We start from the raw sequence: 20,470 nt of genomic DNA, 5'->3' as shown, positions 1-20,470 counted from the left end.
ATCGGACATTGTTTCGTTCTGCTGTGCATGAAGTCGCTATGAGTCGGTTCCAACTCGATGGCACCTGACAACAACAACAAGTCACTCCTTGGAAATCCTATACAAGGTTGCTATGAGTCACAACTTACTGAACAGCAATAACATCTTCATTCATCAAGGGTTCTATATCAAGATTTCACACATGAATGAGCTTTCTGTTCTTTTCCACTGATTAATTTGTGTTCTAATATCATACTGTTTTCTAACATCATAATACCTTACATAAGAAAAGCAAGTAGAGTATGAGGATTGCTTCTATATGACCTTTCTAGCTGTGATCTTTTATTTTCCACCAAATAATTGTATGGGACTATGCAAATTAGGTGGAGTCCTGGTGTGGCGCTGTGGGTTAATGTGTCAGACTGCAAAGCCGTTTGAACTGCAAGGTCGGCAGTTCAAGCTCACCAGCTGCTCCTTGGAACCCCTATACAGGGTCACTATGGGTCAGAATCGACTCAACGACACTCAACAACAAAGTCCATCAAGGAAATTAGTTTGCTAATAATGCAAATAAGGTGCTTGACACCCTTGTGGGAGATGATACCATGCAAATGGGGTATATGAAACAATAACAAGGGTTTTGCTATCCACATGACTTTAGAAAGTCAATCTCAGAGGAAAGGGAAGACCATAACCACCAACAAGAGACAGGAGCAGAGTGCTGAGAACCTCGTAGATCCAGGAGACAGATCTGTAACACTGGAGATAGGAGTCAGGGTCTACTAGTTCCACCTTTCAGGAAGCCCAAGTTCATAAACATATATGAATGGGAAGATTGTCAAGGTGTGGAGAGGACTAGAAGAAATGGGAATGTTTTAAAAGATGTTTTGTGTTTATTGGATTTACAGCTCCTGCTGTAGGATTATCACTGGACTGTGATCCACACGGTCATAGTTCAAACCCACCAGCTGCTCCTTTGAAACCTGTTCAGGATTGCTGTGAATGGGAACCAATTTGATGGCAGTTAACAACAGTGTGTTTATTTGAATATTTGGGATATTGAATGTTTCTCCTACTTAGTGTTTTTTTTTTGGGGGGGGGGCAGGGGAAGAGGAGGTATTTTATTGTACTTTATTGATAGTACATGACAAGAATGGGCTCTAAGCTACCACCCTTCTCCAGGAGTTCTGGATTGAAACTGTATTGAGGATGGGAGCTTCTCAGTGTGTTTGGGGATTGAGTTGGGGTAAGAACTTCCAGTGCCTCACTCTTCCCCTAGTGCTGTTGCTAGGACTGGTGGTCCAGGGAGCTCTTATTCCTTGGAGGCCATGTGGACAATAAGGTCCACCCCTCTGTTTCTGTAACCAAATTCATTGTCATACCAGGAAATGAGCTTGACAAAGTGGTCTTTGAGGGCAATGCCAGACCCAGCATCAAAGGTGGAAGAGTGGGTGTCACTGTTAAAGTCACAGGAGACAACCTGGTCTGCAGTGTAGCACAAGATGCCTTTTAGTGGTCCATTTGATGCCTGCTTCACTACCTTCTTGATGTCATCATATTTGTCAGCTTTCTCCAGACTGCAGGTCAGATCCATGATAAACAGGTTGGGAAGGCCATGCCAGTGAGTTTCCCATTCAGTTCAGAGATGACTTGCCGACAGCCTTGGCAACACGGGTAGATGCAGGGATGATGTTGTAGGCAGCCCCATGGTCATCATGCCACAGTTTCCCACAGGGTCTTATGGGTGGCAATGATGGCATGGACTGTGGTTATAAGTCCCTCCACGACACCAGAGTTGTTATGGATTACTTTGGCCAGAGGGGCCAAACAATTAGTGGTGCAAGAGGCATTGCTGACAATCTTGAGGGAGTTGTCATAATTCTCAGGGTTAACACCCAGCACAAACATGGGAGCATCAGCAGAAAGGCAGAGATGATTACCCTTTTGGCACCACCCTTCAAGTGAGCTCCAGCCTTCCCCAATGTTGTGAAGACATTGATGGATTCTACAGCAACCCCACAGTCAACAGTTCAAAACTACCAGCTCTTCTGCAGGAGAAAGATGAGGTGTTCTGCTCCCATAAAGATTTACAGCCTTGGAAATCCTATACAGAGTCACTATGAGTTGGAACCGACTCCACGGCACACAGTCACCACCACCACAACATGTTCAGCATCAGCATCACCCCACTTGATGTTGGCGTGATCTCACTTCTGGAAGACACAGATGGGCTTACCATTGATGACAAGCTTCCTGTTCTCAGCCTTGGCAGTGCCATTAAACTTTCCATGGGTAGAATCATACTGGAATGTGTATACCGTGTAGTTTAGGTCAATGAAAGCATCACTGATGGCAACAGCCTTCACTTTTCCAGGGTTGTTAACAGCAGCCCTGGTGACCAGGAACCCAATATGGCCAAATCTGTTGACTCTAATCTTCACCATCCTGTCTCAGGGATGCAGCTAGAACTTCAAGAGAAGCTGCAGCTGCCTGTTTCATGGGGAGGAGCAGAGAGCCCCTAGTGTTTTATAGCATCTAAATGTATGAGAGAAATGAATATTAAGTATTATAGATGACAACGTGTTTCTCCAAATTTAGCCAATATTTGAGTGGATATGCTAGAAGAACTATAATTTGCCCTAAAGAAACATAGATGGATATTGAAATGCAACAGCCCTGTGTTTAGAGTTTTGGAGGCTTAGGTCAAAAACTTGAGCCCTACCTAGAACCTTCAGAGCCAGGAAATAAGCATTTAAAAGAACATGCAAATCTGCCCAGAATTTTGCATTTATTGAAGGAATTGTAGGGGTAAAAAATGGCTCTTGCTTTTTGAACATTGAGACTTCCGATGCATTGAGGCAAGAAAAGCTAATGTCTATCAAAAGAACCCCTTCCAAGACTGGAAGTTAAAAACATGCAAATAGGCAACTTGATATGCTTGTTTGTGGTGACCACTTGAGTCCAGTCAGTGAATCAGGTGTAGCAGTGAAGAGACATGACATATTCCATTGGTACATGGTGACCTGGCCCACAGGATCTAGGTATGAGGGTGGGTGGGTGAGTGGGGACTGACTGGTGAAATACAGGGAGTTTTGGGGACTTCTGAGCCTGCAGGTGGTACCCATTTACCTAGCCTATGGTAGGATAAGGATGATCTGACCACTCAACCAAATGAAGAGAAGGATGTTTAATGCTGTGAGTTGATGGCTTGCTCTGAACTAGGCTTTGTTTATGGATGCATATGCTCAAAGTTCCAATTAGAAAAGAAGGTACATGCTTGTCTCTTTAGAGTTTTGATTTGATTGGGGCAGGCAAGTTAGAAATTAGTTATCTAAAATGGGAGAGTTAAAGATGTGAAGTGGCTGACTTACATACTTTCATGAGTGTGCTTATACTAAATGAGGGATATAAGGGAGGATCCCCACTGAATGGATTCCTCTCTTCCTGATAGGTCTGGGTAAAGGAAGGTGGAAAACGATGTTTATTATGAGTATATCAGTTGTGGTTTATGGTTAGTTTTGCCATCTGGTCAGCTTGAAAGAGTGCCAGAGGAAAAGGAACTACTAACATCAAGGAGAGAGAGGAGTGGCATACATCTTTTGGATCTGGGATCTCTTTGCTGAGAACCTCCTAGAAGACAGCAGTAACCCTGGAGATGGCAAGAAAAACAGTAAAATCAGGACACCAGTAGGAGATGGTGTGGTATGCTTCCCAGTACATGAAGTGAGAGAGCTGAGTGCTTATGAATATGAACCTTGTTGGGAGAGTGAGGTAGATTCTTAGGGCACTTGTCAGCAAAGCTAGGTTTGATGAACCATAGAATGAGAGAGCTGACTGCCTTTGGACCAAGTCTTACAGGTGATATGAGTTCCTCCTGTCATATATTAGAAGAGCTGAGAGTTAAGTAACATTCATTTGAGCAGGGCAGGAGCTAAGGACCAGAGAGAAGTCTGTCTGCATGCACAACTGAAAAGAGGCTGTCCTGATCAAAGAAATATCTCCTGAGTCTTCTCTGATCCTGAATTGTAACCTGTTCTCTAATAAGTCCTGGTGTGGCACTGTAGGATAAGCACTTGACCACAAAGTCCGTTTGAACCGCAAAGTCAGTGGTTCAAACTCATAAGTCACTCCTCGGAAACTCTATACAGGGTTGCTGTGAGTCTGAATCGACTTGACAGCACATAACAACGACAACAACAACAGTTCTCTAATAAACTCTGTAACTGTGAATATTGTCTGAGAGCTTTGTGGCCACTGCAATGAATTGTCTGACCTAGCAGAGGGGAATACAGAGTGTTATGGCAGGAACAGTTGGTACCCGAATTGGTTAAAAGGTTGGAAAAAGGAGTTTTGTCTGACCTCTGCCTCATCATTCTTGGCCTGATGCTGCTGATGGTGATTTCTTTCACCTTCTTGTGAAGTTAGAGATCAGACACCAATGTGCCACCATTTTTACAGTAAGGCACCGTTTCCCATACATGGGGAAATCTTATAGCTGCCCTTCACCACACACTAAAATAAAATAGATTAAATATTTACATATGAAATCCAACTTTTACATTAGATAAGAAAATATAGGGGAGCATTTTTCTGTCCTGGGGTAAGTAAAAATGAAAAAAAAAAAAACCACTAAAATGAAATGTTGATAAATTGAACTACTTCTAAATGAATAGTAACTTTTTTTCTATAAAAAAGCTTTAAAGAATGTAAAAAGGCAAGGAACCTATTGGAAGAAGGTATTTTAAAAACAAACTATTAGAAGGATTTATATTCAGATTATCGAAGAATTATGTGTGGTGTGTAGGATCAGCACTGAATTGAACCACAAGGTTGGCAGTTCAAACTCAACCAGCTGTTCTTCAGAAACCCTGTACAACGCTGTTATGAGACAGAATTGACTCAGTGGCACTTAACAACAACATGAAATGGTTGAGGGAAAGAAAGATTGTTGTCTTTTCTTACTATCTCATTAGATAAAAATAGAAAAGAAAATTGTTGTTGTTGTTATTAGGTAATGCTAAGTTGTTACTGACTCATAGTGACCCTGTGCACAACAGAATGTAGCACTACCTGATCCTGCATCATCCTCACAATCGTTGTTAAACTTGAGCACATTGCTGCTTCCACTGCCAATCCATCTCATTGGGGGTCGTCTTCTTTATTGCTGACTTTCCATTTAAGCAAGCATAATGTTCTTCTCCAGGGATGATCCATCCTGATAATATGTTCCAAGTATGGGAGATGAAGTTTGGCCATCCTGACTTCTAAGGAACATTCTGGCTGTACTTCTTCCAGGAAAGATTTGTTTATTCTTCTAGCAGTCCATGGTATTTGTAATATTCTCCAACACCATAATTCAGATGCATCCTTCCATGGTCTTCCTTATGCATTGTCCAACTTTCACATGAATATGAGGCTATTGTAAATACCTTGGGTCAGGCAGGGGCACCTTAGTCCTCAAACCAGTATCTTTGCTCTTGACCAATTTAAAAGAAGTTTTGTGCAGCAGATTTGCTTAACATGATGCATTATTTGATTTCTTGACTGCTGCTTCCATGAGTGTTAACTGTGGGATTCCAAGCAAATGAAATCAAAATTTCAATCTTTTCTCCATTTATCATGATATAATTTATTGGTCCAGTTGTGAGGGGTTTTGTTTTCTTTACATTAAAATGCAACCCATACTAAAGGCTATGGTTTTTGATCTTCATCAGTAAGTATCTTAAGTCCTCTTCACTTTCAGCAAGCAAAGTTGTATCATCTGCATGTCACAGGTTGTTTATGAGCATTCCTCCAATTCTGATGCCACGTTCTTCATATAATCGAGTTTCTTGGATCATTTGCTCAGCATACAGATTGAATACGTGTGGTAAAAATTTTTAAGAAAATAAAATCATTATCATTTTGTTTCACAAAATAGGAAATATGAATTGGAAAAAACAATTTTTTTTTAATGTCCAACCTCACTATTAATTGGAGAATAGAAATTAAGACTACATTGAGATACCATTTTTCCTACTCTCTATGTAGTAAAGTATGAAATTTGAAAATAGCAAATATCAGTGGTTATGCATAAAAGCACATTGATAACGTGTGAATGAGTGAGGATGGCTATGTTACGGTAAAGTTTTATTTACAAAAGATTCACTAAGGCCTTCCACCACTCGTTTGTCAGTTTGTCTTACTGTGGTGGCTTTTTCTTACTGTGCTAGGCTAGCTGTGATTCTAGAAGCTATGAAACCATTTTAAATACCAGTAGTATCACCCATGGTGGACAGGTTTCAGATGAGCTTCCAGAGTAAGAAAGACTAGGAAGAATAAGAGATACTTTAATACTTCTGAGTATTTAGTCACTGAAAACCTTATGAGTAGTAGTGGAACACTGTTAGATAACACCTGAATATTGAATATTGAGACCAGAGTATTGTCAGATATAGTGCTGGAAAATGAGTCCCTCGGGTTGGAAGGCATTCAAAATACAACTGAGGAAAAACTAGAATGGAGTAAAGCTTTTGGGGCCTTCATTTACTGATGGGTGCACAACTCAAAATGAGAAACAACTGTAAATATCCATTAATAATGGAACATTGAAGAAAGTATAAATCTAGGAAAATTGGAAGTTATTAAAAGTGATCATAGAACACATAAACAGTGTGCTAGGCATTAGTGAGCTGAAATGGATTGGTGTTGGACATTTTCATCTGACAACCACATGGTTCACTATACCAGGAATCACAAATGGAGGAAGAATGGCGTCGTATTCACCATCAAAAACAACATTACAAGATCTGTCTTGTAGTACAATGCTGATAGAATAATATCCATATAACTACAAGGAAAACCAGTTAATTACAACTATTACTCAAATGTAATCACCAACCACTAAAGCCAGTGATGATGAAATTAAACAACTCTACAAAATTATTCAGTCGAAAATTGACCAAACATGCAATCAAGATGTGTTGATAATTACTGGCGATTGGAACGCAAAGGTTGGAAACAGAGGCAGGACTGTTGTTGTTTTTAGGTGCCATCGAGTCGGTACTGACCCATAGTGACCTTATGCACAGCAGAATGAAACACTGCCCGATCCTGGGCCAACCTCACTACTGTTGCCACGCTTGAGCCCATCGATGCTGCCATTTTGCCAATCCATCTCTTTGGGGGTCTTACTCGTTTTCTCTGACCCTCCACCTTACGAAACATGATATCCTTCTCCAGTGACTTGTCCCTCCTGACAATATGTCTGAAGTGTGAGAGACGAAGTTTGGCCATCTTGGCCTCCAGTGAGCACTCTGGCTGCACTTCTTCCAAAACGGATTTATTGGTTCTTTTGGCAGCCCATGGCACTTTTCAGTATTCTCCAACACCATGTGCTTGATGACAGAAATGATGCTGGCGATCACATGATAAAATTTAAACAATATAAAAAATGGCTATACACATGGACCCCGCCAGATGGAATACACAAAAATCAAATTGACTGCATCTGTGAGATGAGACAGTGGAACATCTCCATATCATCAGCCAAACTAGAGCAGGTAGATTGTGGTACAGACCACCAATTGTTCATATTGGAAGTTCATGCTGAAGCTGAACAAAACTTTAATTAAACAAGTTCACAAGAGCCAAGATTGAACATATCGAACCTGAATTTAGAGATTGAAGAACAGATTTGATGCATTAGACATTAAAGACCAAAGAGCAGAAGAGATGTTGGATGATATTAAGAATGTTGCATACGAAGAAAGTAAGAAAGACAAGACTAAAATGGATGTCAGAAGAAACTCTGAAACTTGCTCTCCAGCGTAGAGATGCTAAGACAAATGGAAGCATTGCCGAGGTACAAGAACTGAATAGAAAAAGTCAAAAGACAGCTTGAGAAGACAAAGTCAAATATTACAATGCAGAGATCTGGAATTAGAAAACCAAAAGGAAAGAACACACTCAGCATTTCTCAAGCTGAGGGAACTGAAGAAAAAATTAAAACCTCGACTTCTAATGCTGAAGAATTCTATGGATAAAATAGTGAATGATACAGAAAGCATCAAAATAAGATGGAAGGAATATATGGAGTCACTGTACCAAAAAGAAAGGGTCAATGTTCCAAAAAGAAAGGGTGTACTGAAGGCATTAGCAAAGAACAGGGCTCCAAGAATTGATGGGATACAAATTGAAATCTTTCAACAAACTGATTAAGCACTGGAAGCACTTATCTGTGCCAAGACATTTGAAATACAGCTACCTGGCCAACTGATTAGAAGAGATCCATATTTGTGCCCATTCCAGAGAGGTGACCAAACAGAATGCCGAAATCATCAGACGTTAATATCATTAATTACATCACATGTAAGTAAAATTTTGCTAAAGATAGTTCAAAAATGACTGCAACAGTACATTGACAGGAAACCTCTAGATGTTCAATCAGGATTCAAAAGAGGACATGAACAAGGGATATCACTGTTGATGTCAGATGGATCTTGGCTGAAAGCAGAGAATACCAGAAAAATGTTTACTTGTGCTTTATTGACTATGCAGTAGATTTCGAGTTATGACAAGCTATGGACAGCACTGCAGAGACTGAGTATTTCAGAATATTTAATTGTGCTCATGAGGAACCTGTACATTGACCAAGAGGCAGTTTGAACAGAACAAGGTTTAAATGGTTTAAAATTAGGAAAGGTGTGTGCCAGGGTTGTATACTTTTGCCATACTTAATTTGGTCAGTATGCTGAGCAAACAAACTGATTCTATGAAGAAAAGCATGGCATTGGGGTTAGGGGAACACTCATTAACAGCTTGTGATATGCAGATGATGCAGCCTTGCTTGTTGAAAGTAAAGAAGACTTAAAATGCTTACTGATGAAGATCAAAGATTACATACAGCCTTGAGCATGGATTTGCACCTGAGTGTAAAGGAAACACAAATCCTCACCACTGGAAATAATGTCAAGATAAATGGAGAAAAGATTGAAGTCAAGTATATCATCTCAGATCAACCATCAACCTTTATGGAAGCAGCAGTCAAGTCAAACGACATATTGCATTAGGCAAATCTGCTGCACAAGACTTCTTTAGAGTACTGAAGAGCAAAGATGTCAGTTTGATACACATGTGAAACTTGGACAATGAATAAAGACCTTAGAACAATTGATTGATTTGAGTTACCATATTGGATGAGACTATTAAAAATACCATGGACCGACAAAAGGACAAACAGATCTCTGTTGGAAGAAGTACAGCCAGAATGTTTCTTAGAAGACAAGATGGTCAGATTTTGTCTCCCATACTTTGGACATGTTATCAGGAGGAGGGCCCAGTCACTGGGAAAGGACATCAAGCTTGATAAAGTGGAAGGTCAGCAAAAAAGAAAAAGGTCCCCAACAAGATGGATTAGCACAGTGACAGGAACAATGAGCTCAAGTGTAGCAATGATTGTGAGACGGGCACGGGACAGGTTAGTGTTTTGTTCTATTGTAGATAAAAGTCTCTGTGAGTCAGAACTGACTCGACAACACACAATAACAACAACAATGCCTTTGAGCCTCAATAAACAGTGCTGCTCAGCAGAGTACTCCTAGGTATATGTTGTTGTTAAGTGCCGTTGAGTCGGTTCCAACCCATAACAACCCTATATAGGGTTTCCAAGGAGTGACTGGTGAGCTTGAACCTCCGACCTTGAAGTTCAAACAGCTTTTCTGTTAAAGTCTGGCGCATTAACCCACAGTGCCACACCTAGGTATATATGCACTAGTAAAAGGTACATGTGTATCCCAGGAGCCATGTTGGGGATGTTTATGTTTCTAATACCCGTTCCTTTAACCTCCAAAGAGAAATGGGGAAAAATCAAATGTTCATCTCAAATAGAATATATGATATAATAATAATAATTTATTATAGTGATGTGTGGTGTTACAAAATGAAGTGATTTATAGCTCCAGAGAATAACATGAATGAATTTGAAAGAGAAAAACCAAGTTTCAGAAGACTACATCAGCATTATACCTATTTTAAAACTTAAAATCAAACAAAGTTAGGTATTCTTGCTAAAAGTAAGAATAAATTCTTACCTATAAATCAAACCTTAGAATCTGACTTCTGTTATACAGGAAATGTAGGGATTAAAAGTGCAAGTAAATCATGTCTACTCCGTAGGACAACTGCCCTCATCTCTTCAATAGGAAAGTGGGACGGGAGTAATTGTTCTATAAAGCAGATTTAAGAGATAGAACTAGTTTAACACTGCACCCAAATTGTTAATGAAAGACATTTTGAATTGAAAAAATGTAAATATTAGCTAGATATGAGAATATTAATTAATATTCGTTAGGTCCTGGTGTGGCGCTGTGGGTTAATTCGCTAGACTGCAAAGCTGTTTGAACTGCAAGCTTGGCAGTCAAGCTCACCAGCCGTTCCTCGGAAACCCTATACAGGATTGCTATGGGTTGGAACCGACTCGACAGCACTTCACAACAACAACAACAACGATGATAATGTCAAATTAGAAAATATATTTTTCGTAACTGCATGTAAAGATTTCTGCATATAAAATTTCATTTTATATGAAATAATCATATTTATACTATAAATACCTAAGTTTAAAAAAAAAAGGAAGGAGTAAATATTAAAAAGCCCTAACAATTGTATAATCTAGCTATAGAGTTATTGTTGTTAGGTGCCATCGAGTCGGTACCAACTCATAGTGACTTTATGCACAGCAGAACGAAACACTGCCCGATCCTGGACCAACCTCACTACAGTTGCCACGCTTGAGTCCATCGATGCTGCCACTTGGCCAGTCTATCCCATTCGGGTGTTCTCAGTGTATATTGTAGTGTATATCAGAGCTTCATTTCTCTTATGACTCAATAATACTCCATTTTGTTTTTCCATTCATCTGTTGATAGACACTTGGTTGTTTCTACCTTTTGGCTATTGTGAATAATGCTGCAGTGAACATTGGTATACAAAGTGTATGTTTGAGTCCCTGCTTTCATGTGTTTTGGATTTATTATACCTAGAGTGGAGTTACTGTGTCTTATGGTAAATCTAGTTTTAACTTTTTGAGAAATCATCAAACTTTTCCCTAGCAGCTGAGTAATTTCACATTCCCATCAGTTTATCCACATCCTTCCCAATACTTGTTTTTTTTTCATAATAACCATTCTCCTAGATGTGAAGTCATTGTGGTCTTGATTTCAATTTCCCTTATGTCTAATACCAACAACCACTTTTCTGTCAGTTTGTGATGGCTTACATGTTGCTGAGATGCTGGAAGCTAGAAGCTATCTGTGACGCTGGTATTTCAAATACCAGCAGGGTTACCCATGGACAGGTTTCACCAGAGCTTCCAGATTAAGACAGACTATGAAGAAAAAACAGGCTGTCCACCTCTGAAAAATTAGTCACTGAAAACCTATGAGTAGCAGTGAAATATTGTCTGATATAGGGCTGGAAGAGGAACCTTTCATATTAGAAGGCACTCAAAAAGGAAGACCCTCTCCAAGATGAATTAACACAGTGGCTTTAAGAATGAACTCAAATATAGCCATCAAGAAGATGGCATAGGATGGGATGGTGTTTTGTTAGCCCTATGTTGGAACTGATACGATGGCAGCTAACAGATGTCTAATGGTGTTGAACATCTTTTCATGTCTTTATTGGTCATTTCTATATTTCTTTCAAGATGTATCTATTCAAGTCCTTTGCCTATTTAAAATTGGGTTGTTGTTTTTTGTGGTGGTGGTGGTTGATGTCCTCTTTATTTCTAAATCACTCTATTGATGCATAATTTACACTTACAAAGTTAACTCATTGTGTACAATTCAATATTTTTAGTAAATTTAAAGAGTTTATGCAACTATCTCTACAATCCAGTTTTAGAACCTTTCTGTCATTGCCAAAAGTTCCCTTGTATCCATTTGCATTCAATTCCTACTCCCTCCCACGGACCCAGGCATCTATTAATCTGCTTTCTTTCTATATAGATTTGTCTTTCCTGGTCATGTAATATGTTTGCACTCAAATATTATGTGAATAGTATTTCATTGATAAATGTTGTCTGTTCACCAGTTTATGAACATTTGAGTTGTTTCCACTATTTGGCTGTTATAAACAATGCTGACATGAACATTAGTATATAAGAACATTTTGCGTACAAGAAATACATTTTCATTTCTCTTAGGTGGATATCTACTAATGCAATTGCTGATTCATATGATAAATTAATGTATAACTTTTTAAGAAATTGGCAACCTGTTTTCCAAAGTGACTATCCATTTATCATTCCCGCCAGCAAAGTTTGAGGGTTGAGATTTCTCTACCTCCTTACACATCACTTACTGTTATCTGTTATTTTGATTACAGCTATTCTAGTGATTTTGTAATATAGTTCCTCATGGTTTTAATGTGACTTTCCCTAATAACTAATGATTTTGAATATTTTTCATGTGCTTTTTAGCTTTTTTTGTCTCTGATGAAAGGTCTGTTCCCATCTTTTGCCTGTTTTTTAAGTGTGTTGTTTTGTCTTATTAATTAATTTTTATTTATGCATCCTGGATACAGTAGATATATGGATTATACATATTTTTCCAAGCTGTGTTTGTCTTTTTATTTGTGTCTTTTGAATCACAAAATGTTTTTATTTTGATGAAGTACAGTTAATCAGTTTTCTATAGTTTCAGTTCTTCTTTGAAAGTCTGTGACCCATTTTGAGTTAATTTTTATGTATGGTCCCAACGAAAGAGTTGGCATGTGTATCCAAATGCTGCAGCTCTATTTCTTGAAAACACTCTTGACTCCTTAATCAAAAATAAAATGACCATGAATGTAAGGATTTATATTCAAATTCTCTAATATTTCTCATTGATCTATATGGCTTTGCTTACTGCAATATCACACTTATTATATGCATGGCACATCATAAATGCTCTAAAATTAAGTAGAAATTGAATTGGCTAGACTTCTTCAGAGTCCTTTGATGATGCAAAATTAAACAGTTGACTACTAGCCAAAAGGTTAGTGGTTCAAACCCACCCAGATGCTTGTTGGAAAACAAGGCATAGCAGTCTGTTTCCAAAAGGTCCCAGCCTTAAAAATCCTCAAGGAGTGTTCCTGTCTGCACACATGGACTTGTCATGAGTCAGCATTGACCTGATGAGGACTAACAGCAGTAGATTTTTCTTATTAAAGAATCTATTCCTACGTCTGTCATTTATATATATACATGTATATATGTATGTATGTATGTATGTATGTATGTATGTATGTATAAGATGTTGTTGTTGTTAAGTGCCGTTGAGTCGGATCCGACCCATAGCGACCCTATACAGGGTTTCCGAGTATCGAGTGGTGAGCTTGAACCGCCGACCTTGCAGTTCAAATGGCTTTGCAGTCTGGCACATTAACCCACAGCTCCACACCAGGACTCCGTATATGTGTATGGTTATGGTTTGTTTATTTTTGCTTTTTTCCTTTTTAGTCTTTTATCAGTGTACCTCCTGGAAAATTCTATCTTATGTTGAAAATAAATTTTGCATATCGCTAATATACATTCAGGGGGTACAGTGCCCCTTGAGAGAGAGGATGCTGGTGATTGTAGCAGTTATCAGAAATGATGGATACTCAGTAAAATGAAGTCTTTACTTAGGTGAAACCCAGAAGCTAATTAGTTGCCAAATGCATGCTCTTTCTTCCATAGGAGCTCAGCAGTATTTTACATATTTTTGTATTCATTGCTTTCAAGTGAAATTTTAGCAGAATGTATTAGAAGTATTTTCTGAAGCTCTATACTATGTATCTGTGCCACTTAGTAATAGAATGATTCACAGCCAAATCATTTAACTTTTTTGAGGCCATAATTACCTTGCAAAGAAATAATACTTACTCTGTTAACTTTTTGAGTCAGAATCAACGCCACAGAAATTGGTTGGTGTTTTGGTTGATCAGCCTCTCAATCTATGAAATTCAAATAAGTGGTGTTTGTGTATACGCTGTAAAAAATACAAAGTACTGTGTAACCAGTTTCAAGATCATTTGTAAATTTATTAAGCACTGATATACAAGGAATTTGTGTTGTTGTTCACTCTGTCCTTATAGCAAGAAATTAGAGAGGAAATGTTACTATCTCTTAAAGAAGGTGTAAAAATTTTAATTTTACATAGTTGGATAAGTAGTGATAAAATCTTATGTCTATCATAGGTATGTATAATTTAGAAAATATTTTAGAATATAGTGTAAAATATTGGACAATACAAGCTACACTAATCAATTGTAGTACCTGGAATAAGGTTAGACAGAGAGTTCCATCAAAATAATTGAAAGTCCAGATGTCAACACTTATACTAAGTTGATTAGTTTAGCAAGGGAACAAAGGGAAAGAACAGTCTTTTCCACAAATGGTGCTGAATTTCCACATGCAAAAGAGTAGCCCGCCCTTGCACCATATGTAAAATTAACTAAAAATAGACCAGACAGCTACCTGAATAAGAATGTGAAAAGTATACAATGTTTAGAAGAAAACATAGGTGTAAATCTTAGATATCTTTGGTTAGGAAATGGTTTCTTGGATATGACATCAAAAACATACTCATGAAAAGAAAAAAATAGATAAATTTGACTTCATCAAAAAATGTAAAATTTGTGTTGCAAAGAACACCATCAAAAAAAGTGAAGACAATACACAGAATAGCAACATTTGTTTTGTAAATTACATATTTAACAAGAAACTTGTATCTAAAATATATTAAGAACTTTTACTTGTTGTTACATGCTGTGGAGTCAGTTCCGACTCATAGCGACCCTGTACAGGGTTTCCGAGGCTGTAGATCTTTACAGGAGCAGAAAGCCTCATCTTTCTCCCGCGGGAAAGCTGGTAGTTTCAAACTGCTGACCCTGAGGTTCGCAGCCTGATTTGTAACCACTACGCTACCAAAGCTCCTTCTAGTTGGTAATAAAAAGACAAGTAGCCCAATTTAAAAATTGACATAGGATATGAATGGACGTTCCTACAGAAAAGATACAAAAATGGCTGGTAAGCACGTAAAGAGATGCTCAATATTCTTAGCCATCCAGCCAAACCAAATTCATTGCTGTTAAGTCAGTTCCAACTCATAATGACCCTATAAGATAGAGTAGAACTGTTCCACAGGGTTTTCGAGGCTGTAAGTCTTTGCAGAAGCAGACTGCGTCATCTTTCTTCCATGGAGCCACTGGTGGGTTTGAACCACCACCAACCAGCCTTTCTGTTAGTAGCCCAGTACCTAACCCACTGTGGTATCAGGGTTCCTTAGTCACTGGGGACATACATAATCAAAACCACAATAGCACTCACACTCTTTAGTGTGAAGTGGTATTGTGAAGCACCCTCATACACAGCAAAAACACCAACTCAAGTTACTGCATGTACATTTTAGTGACATTGATTAAATTCCTTGAGTTGTACAACCCTCTTTTCCTGAATTGTTCCTCTGCCATTAACATAAATTTACTGCTCCCTAAAATTCTTATCTGGAGTCCTGGCGTGGTGCTGTGGGTTAATGTGCCAGACTACAAAACCGTTTGAACAAGGTCTACCTGTCAAGCTCACCAGAGGCTCCTCGAAAACCCTGTACAGGGTCGCCATGTGTTGGGTCGCCGTGTGTTGGAACCGACTCGACGGCACTTAACAACAACAACAAGATTCTTATCTGGAGTCCTGGTATAGCACTGTGGGATAAAGCACTGGACCATAAGGTCAGTTTGAACCAAAAGGTCAGTGATTCAAACTCATCAGTTGCTTCTTGGAAAACCCTATACAGGGTCACTGAGTTGGAACAGACTCAACGGCACTTTAACAACAACAATAAGATTCTTACCTTTTAGTTACTGTTATCAATTTGATGCCATGTAGCTAAACACATAATTATATAGTATTAGGATGTGGAGAAATAGAAACGCTCATACAGTTTATCAGGGTAGGATTATAAAATAGCGGAACTGCTTTGGAAAACTATCTGGCAGTTCCTCAAAGGGTTAGACATAGTTACCATATACATAGCAATTCTCTTAGAGAGACTGAAAACTTGTACTTGAGTAACCAAAAAGTAGAAACAACTCAAATGTCATCAACTGATGAGTGGATAAACAAAATGTGGTATATTCAAACAATGGAATATTTACAGCAATAAAAAAAAGTACTGATAACATGCTGCAATATGGATGAACCTTGGAAACATACTAAGTAAAAGTTATTGTTAAGTGTCATTGAGTCATTTCTGACTCTTAGCAATCCCGTATAGGGTTTCCAAGAAGCAACAACTGGTGGGTTTGATCCAAAGACCTTTCAATTAGCAGTCCAGTGCTAATTTGCCAGCACCACACAAAAGAACACATGTAAGATTTCATTTATAGCAAATGTCCACAATAAGTAAATCTGTAGAGACACAAAATAGACTAGGGTTGCCTCAGCCTGTGGTGAGCTATTGTGGGAGAATAGTAAAAGACTGCTAAAATATGCCTGTACTGTTTATTTAAGGGAGATAGAGAAGACCACATGGTTGTATCTTAGTTACCATTTTTTCTTTCATTCTCTATCCTCCTAGTGGTTAACTAGGTTTATTAAATGCGGAGACTTTTGTGTTGAATGATAGTAAATCATAATTCGTTTTTGACAGGAATTGAGTTCTTCTCAGACTTTATCACATGATGGAGGATTCTTCAATAGACTGGAAGATGATGTTCATAAAATTCTTATTAGAGAAAAAAGAAGAGAACAGCTAACAGAATATAATGGAACAGATAATTGTACAACTCATGAACACAACCAGGCACGTAAAATAGAAAATTCTCTTAAAAAATCAGAAATGAAAATGAAATTTTTCTTTTTTCAGAAACATAAGCAGTGGCATTCAGTTATAAGTATCTATAGTAACAGTTTTAGAATATTATCTCATTCACTACGTAATATTTATTATCTGCTAAGATAATAGGGGGTGTTAGGCACTAGTGTGGGGAGTGGGAATACAAGGATGAATATTACCATTCTTTTCCTAAGAGTAGTGGGGCTATGAGAAGGTAAGCAATAATGAAATTGTCATTACGCATCATGGATGCGTTTTTTAAGGGAATTTGAACAATAAAAAGTTTTGAATCAGAATGAGGTTTGACTAGATGACTGCCTAGGTGAATTATGAAGGGCATATAAAGAAATGATTTGAGTTGGGTTTTGAAATGGAGAAAGATTTAGCTACCTGAGGAAATGGCAACAACAAAAGCCCAGGGTTATAAAAGGCCTTGAACTTAGTGTTCAGGAAAATGAAGACCTCTGCATCTAAAAAGTTTAGAGTAAGTGGGTGGGGGGTGGTGTGACTGTAGAGAACGATTGGATTTTTAACATCCTTTACTGTGAAACTAAGAAGTGAGATTTTATCTTACAGACCACACTATGGCCTATGGGTCAAATGATAAGTAGTCTGTTTTCTGTAAAGTCCACACATTAGGAATGGTATTCACATTTCTAAAGGAGTGTGCTTTCTTTAAAAAGTGACAGATACAGTACATAGCCCACAAAGCCTAAAATATTTATAATCATCCTCTTAATGAAAAAAGTTTTAACTCTTGCTACTGAACAGTGTTACTTAAAATACTTATCCAAGGAGAAAGGATGCATCCTTTTCTCATTCCTCACTCTGGGTTCATGGGACCAAGAAGAGGTGTGACCTACTCTCTCATATACAAAAAGTGCTTTACCTTTTAGACCTCTGAGTTTGCATTTATTTTTCTCATCAGAATCTCTACTCTTTTGTTTCCTCTTAACTATTAAGTTATCTTAGCTATATATTGAACTTTGATCCATCAATAACTATTCTATCAGACTGAAACTTGTAGAAAATAAATTCAATATTATCCCTATGAACACCTTTCCCTGTGTCCTTAATGCTCTTTTATTTCCATTTAATTTTTGTTGATGAAAATATGAGTGGGCTTCAAAAAGTAAAGTTCATGGGAAAATTCCACTATCTTTTTGTTAAAATTTTCCATGAACATTTTGAAATGCCCTCATATACAGCAAAAACACACCAATTCAAGTTACTGCATGTACATTTCAGTGACATTGATTACATATCCCTTTAGTTTTCTGAGTTGTTCCTCTGCCATTAACATAAATTTACTGCACCCTAAGATTCTTATCTAATCTTTTTAGTTGCTGCTGTCAATTTGAGCCCATGTAGCTAAATCTCAAAATAACTCAAAGTAGATAATCTTTTCTAATTAAGTTAAATTGTTGTGTAGTTTGGACTTGTAGTGTGGCACTGTAGGGTAAGTGCAGGACTGCAAGGTCAGTTTGAACCACAAAGTTGGCAGTTCAAACTCGCCAGTCTTTCCTCAAAAACCCTATATTGAGCCGCTATGAGTCAGAACCGACTTGACTATACTGAACAACAGTAACAATTATTTAGTTTAAAGAAGACAGGAGTAAGGTGTAGGATTTAAGGTTTAAAGATATTTCAGGGCAATAGTTTCAGGGGTTCATCTAGCCTCTAGGCCTCCATAAGGTGTGGAGTCCATCAGAATTTGAAATTCTGTTCTACATTTACCCTCTTTTGATCAGGATTCTGATAGAGTCTGATCAAAACATTCAGTAATAGTACTCAGTCACTATCCAGTTCATCATGGAGGCAATAAACCACACATTCTATATCCTCTTCCTACTCTTAATTCTCCTTCTCTGTTGCTCCAGACAATTTTGCCTTGGATGGCTGCTTACAATCTGCAAAAAATGTTTTTAGATAGTGCTGATTTTTCTCTTCTAAAAAGAGAAAAGTTTGTAAGTTATGGCATATCCTCATTTCTACTCAACAGTTCTTTGAGTCATCTTTTTCTGATTTAGACAAATTTTTGAGATGGCTACTTCAGACACAAAAAGTTTGTTTCCTCTCCTTTTACTTTCTTTTTTAGGTGTTATTTCTTTGTTTACTAAGAAGACTGATTAATTCAATAAATGTTTCAGGTAGACATTACTGAGAACCAAGAAATTTAAATATCTACTGTGTTGTGTTAAGGTTACGAATTGGGCTGCAAACCACAAGGTCAGCAGTTCGAAACTACCAGCTGTTCTGCGGGGGAAAGATGAGGCATTCTGCTCCTGTAAAGATTTACAGCCTCGGAAACCCTGTATGGGATCGCTATGAGTCTGGCTTGTATTTCTCTGGCAGTTCTCTGTTGCTGTACTGTTTGTAACTGTTTTTGAATGATCTTCAGCAAAATTTTACTTGCTTGTGTTATTAATGATATCATTGGAAAATTTTCACATTTTTGTTGGATCGCCTTTCTTTGGAATGGACACATATATGTCTATTAGTCAGTTGTTTTTCAAATTTTTTGATACAGCTGAGGGCTGAAATATACTAATAGTCTTCCTTCAATACCGTAGGTTCTTGATCATATGCTATCTTTTGAAATCGCTGAACAAATACCAATTAATTTTGGTACAGTGATTGTATTCCTTTCATTTTCTTTTGATGCTTCCTGTTTCTTTCAATATTTTTTCCACAGAATTCCTCAATATTCCTCAACTCGAGGCTTGAATTTTTCTTCACTTTTTTCAACTTGAGAAATTCCAAGAAGGTTCTTCCCTTTTGGTTTTTTAATTATGTGTCTTTGCACATTTTATTATATTTTACTTTGTTTTCTCAAGCTGCCTTTTGAAATCTTTTTTGTTGGTCTTGCAGAATTTTGTCATGCAGTCTCTAGATTCATTTCTGTCATAATTAGCTTCTATTGATCTTTCTTCTTTGTTTCCAGTTTTCACATTCTAATCACCAGTAATCTTGATTACATGTTTGATCAACTTCTAACTAAAGAAATTGGTAAAAATCTTCAACTTCTTCATTTTTGACATTAGTGGTTGGTGGGTAAATTTGAATCATAGTCTCATTAACTCTATGTTTATAGGGCATATGGATATAACTGATAACACTGTACTTCAGGATAAATTTTAACACATTTTTTTTTGATGATTAATGTGATGCTTTTCTCTTCCATTTGTCATTCCCAGCATAATATGCATATGGTGTCTGATTCAGAATGACCAGTACCAGTATTTTAGCTCACTGATGCATAAGTTTGATCTTTGTACGTTCCATTTAATTTCTGACAAAATGTCCAATTTTCCTAGATTCATTCTTTGTTCATTCTGTGTTCCTTTTGTTAATGGTCATTTGCAGCTGTTTCTCATCATATTGAGTTGTGCCTCTTTAGAAAATGAAGGTCCTGAAAACTCCAACCATGTCGTTACGGTCGACTCTACTTTGAATAGACAGCTCTTCTTCAGTTGTATTTTGAGTGCTTTCTATCCTGAGGGTCTCATCTTCTGGCACTATACCAGGCAATGTTTTGCTGCTATTTATAAGGTTTCCACTGACCTTTTTTGTTGTTGTTGTTCAGACATAGACCACCATGTTCTCCTTTGTCTGACTTAATCAGAAAACTACTGAAACCTATATACCATGGG

General features: G+C 37.7%; 1 protein-coding gene across 1 annotated transcript in view; it reads left to right on the top strand.

Moving 5' to 3' along the window:
- GKAP1 (G kinase anchoring protein 1) overlaps positions 1-20,470 on the top strand; it is a 135,499-nt gene that overhangs the window by 67,988 nt on the left and 47,041 nt on the right. Inside the window, exons 7-8 of the mRNA XM_006834955.1 lie at positions 1,411-1,430; positions 7,764-7,844. Coding sequence (XP_006835018.1) covers positions 1,411-1,430; positions 7,764-7,844 — 101 coding nt within the window. The remainder of the gene's footprint in view (positions 1-1,410; positions 1,431-7,763; positions 7,845-20,470) is intronic.

The sequence above is a fragment of the Chrysochloris asiatica genome, unplaced genomic scaffold (genome assembly GCF_000296735.1).
Source record: "Chrysochloris asiatica unplaced genomic scaffold, ChrAsi1.0 scaffold00014, whole genome shotgun sequence".
Classification (NCBI taxonomy): Eukaryota; Metazoa; Chordata; class Mammalia; order Afrosoricida; family Chrysochloridae; genus Chrysochloris; species Chrysochloris asiatica.
The sequence above is the reverse complement of the archived record's forward strand: the minus strand, read 5'-3'. Positions and strand labels throughout refer to the sequence as shown.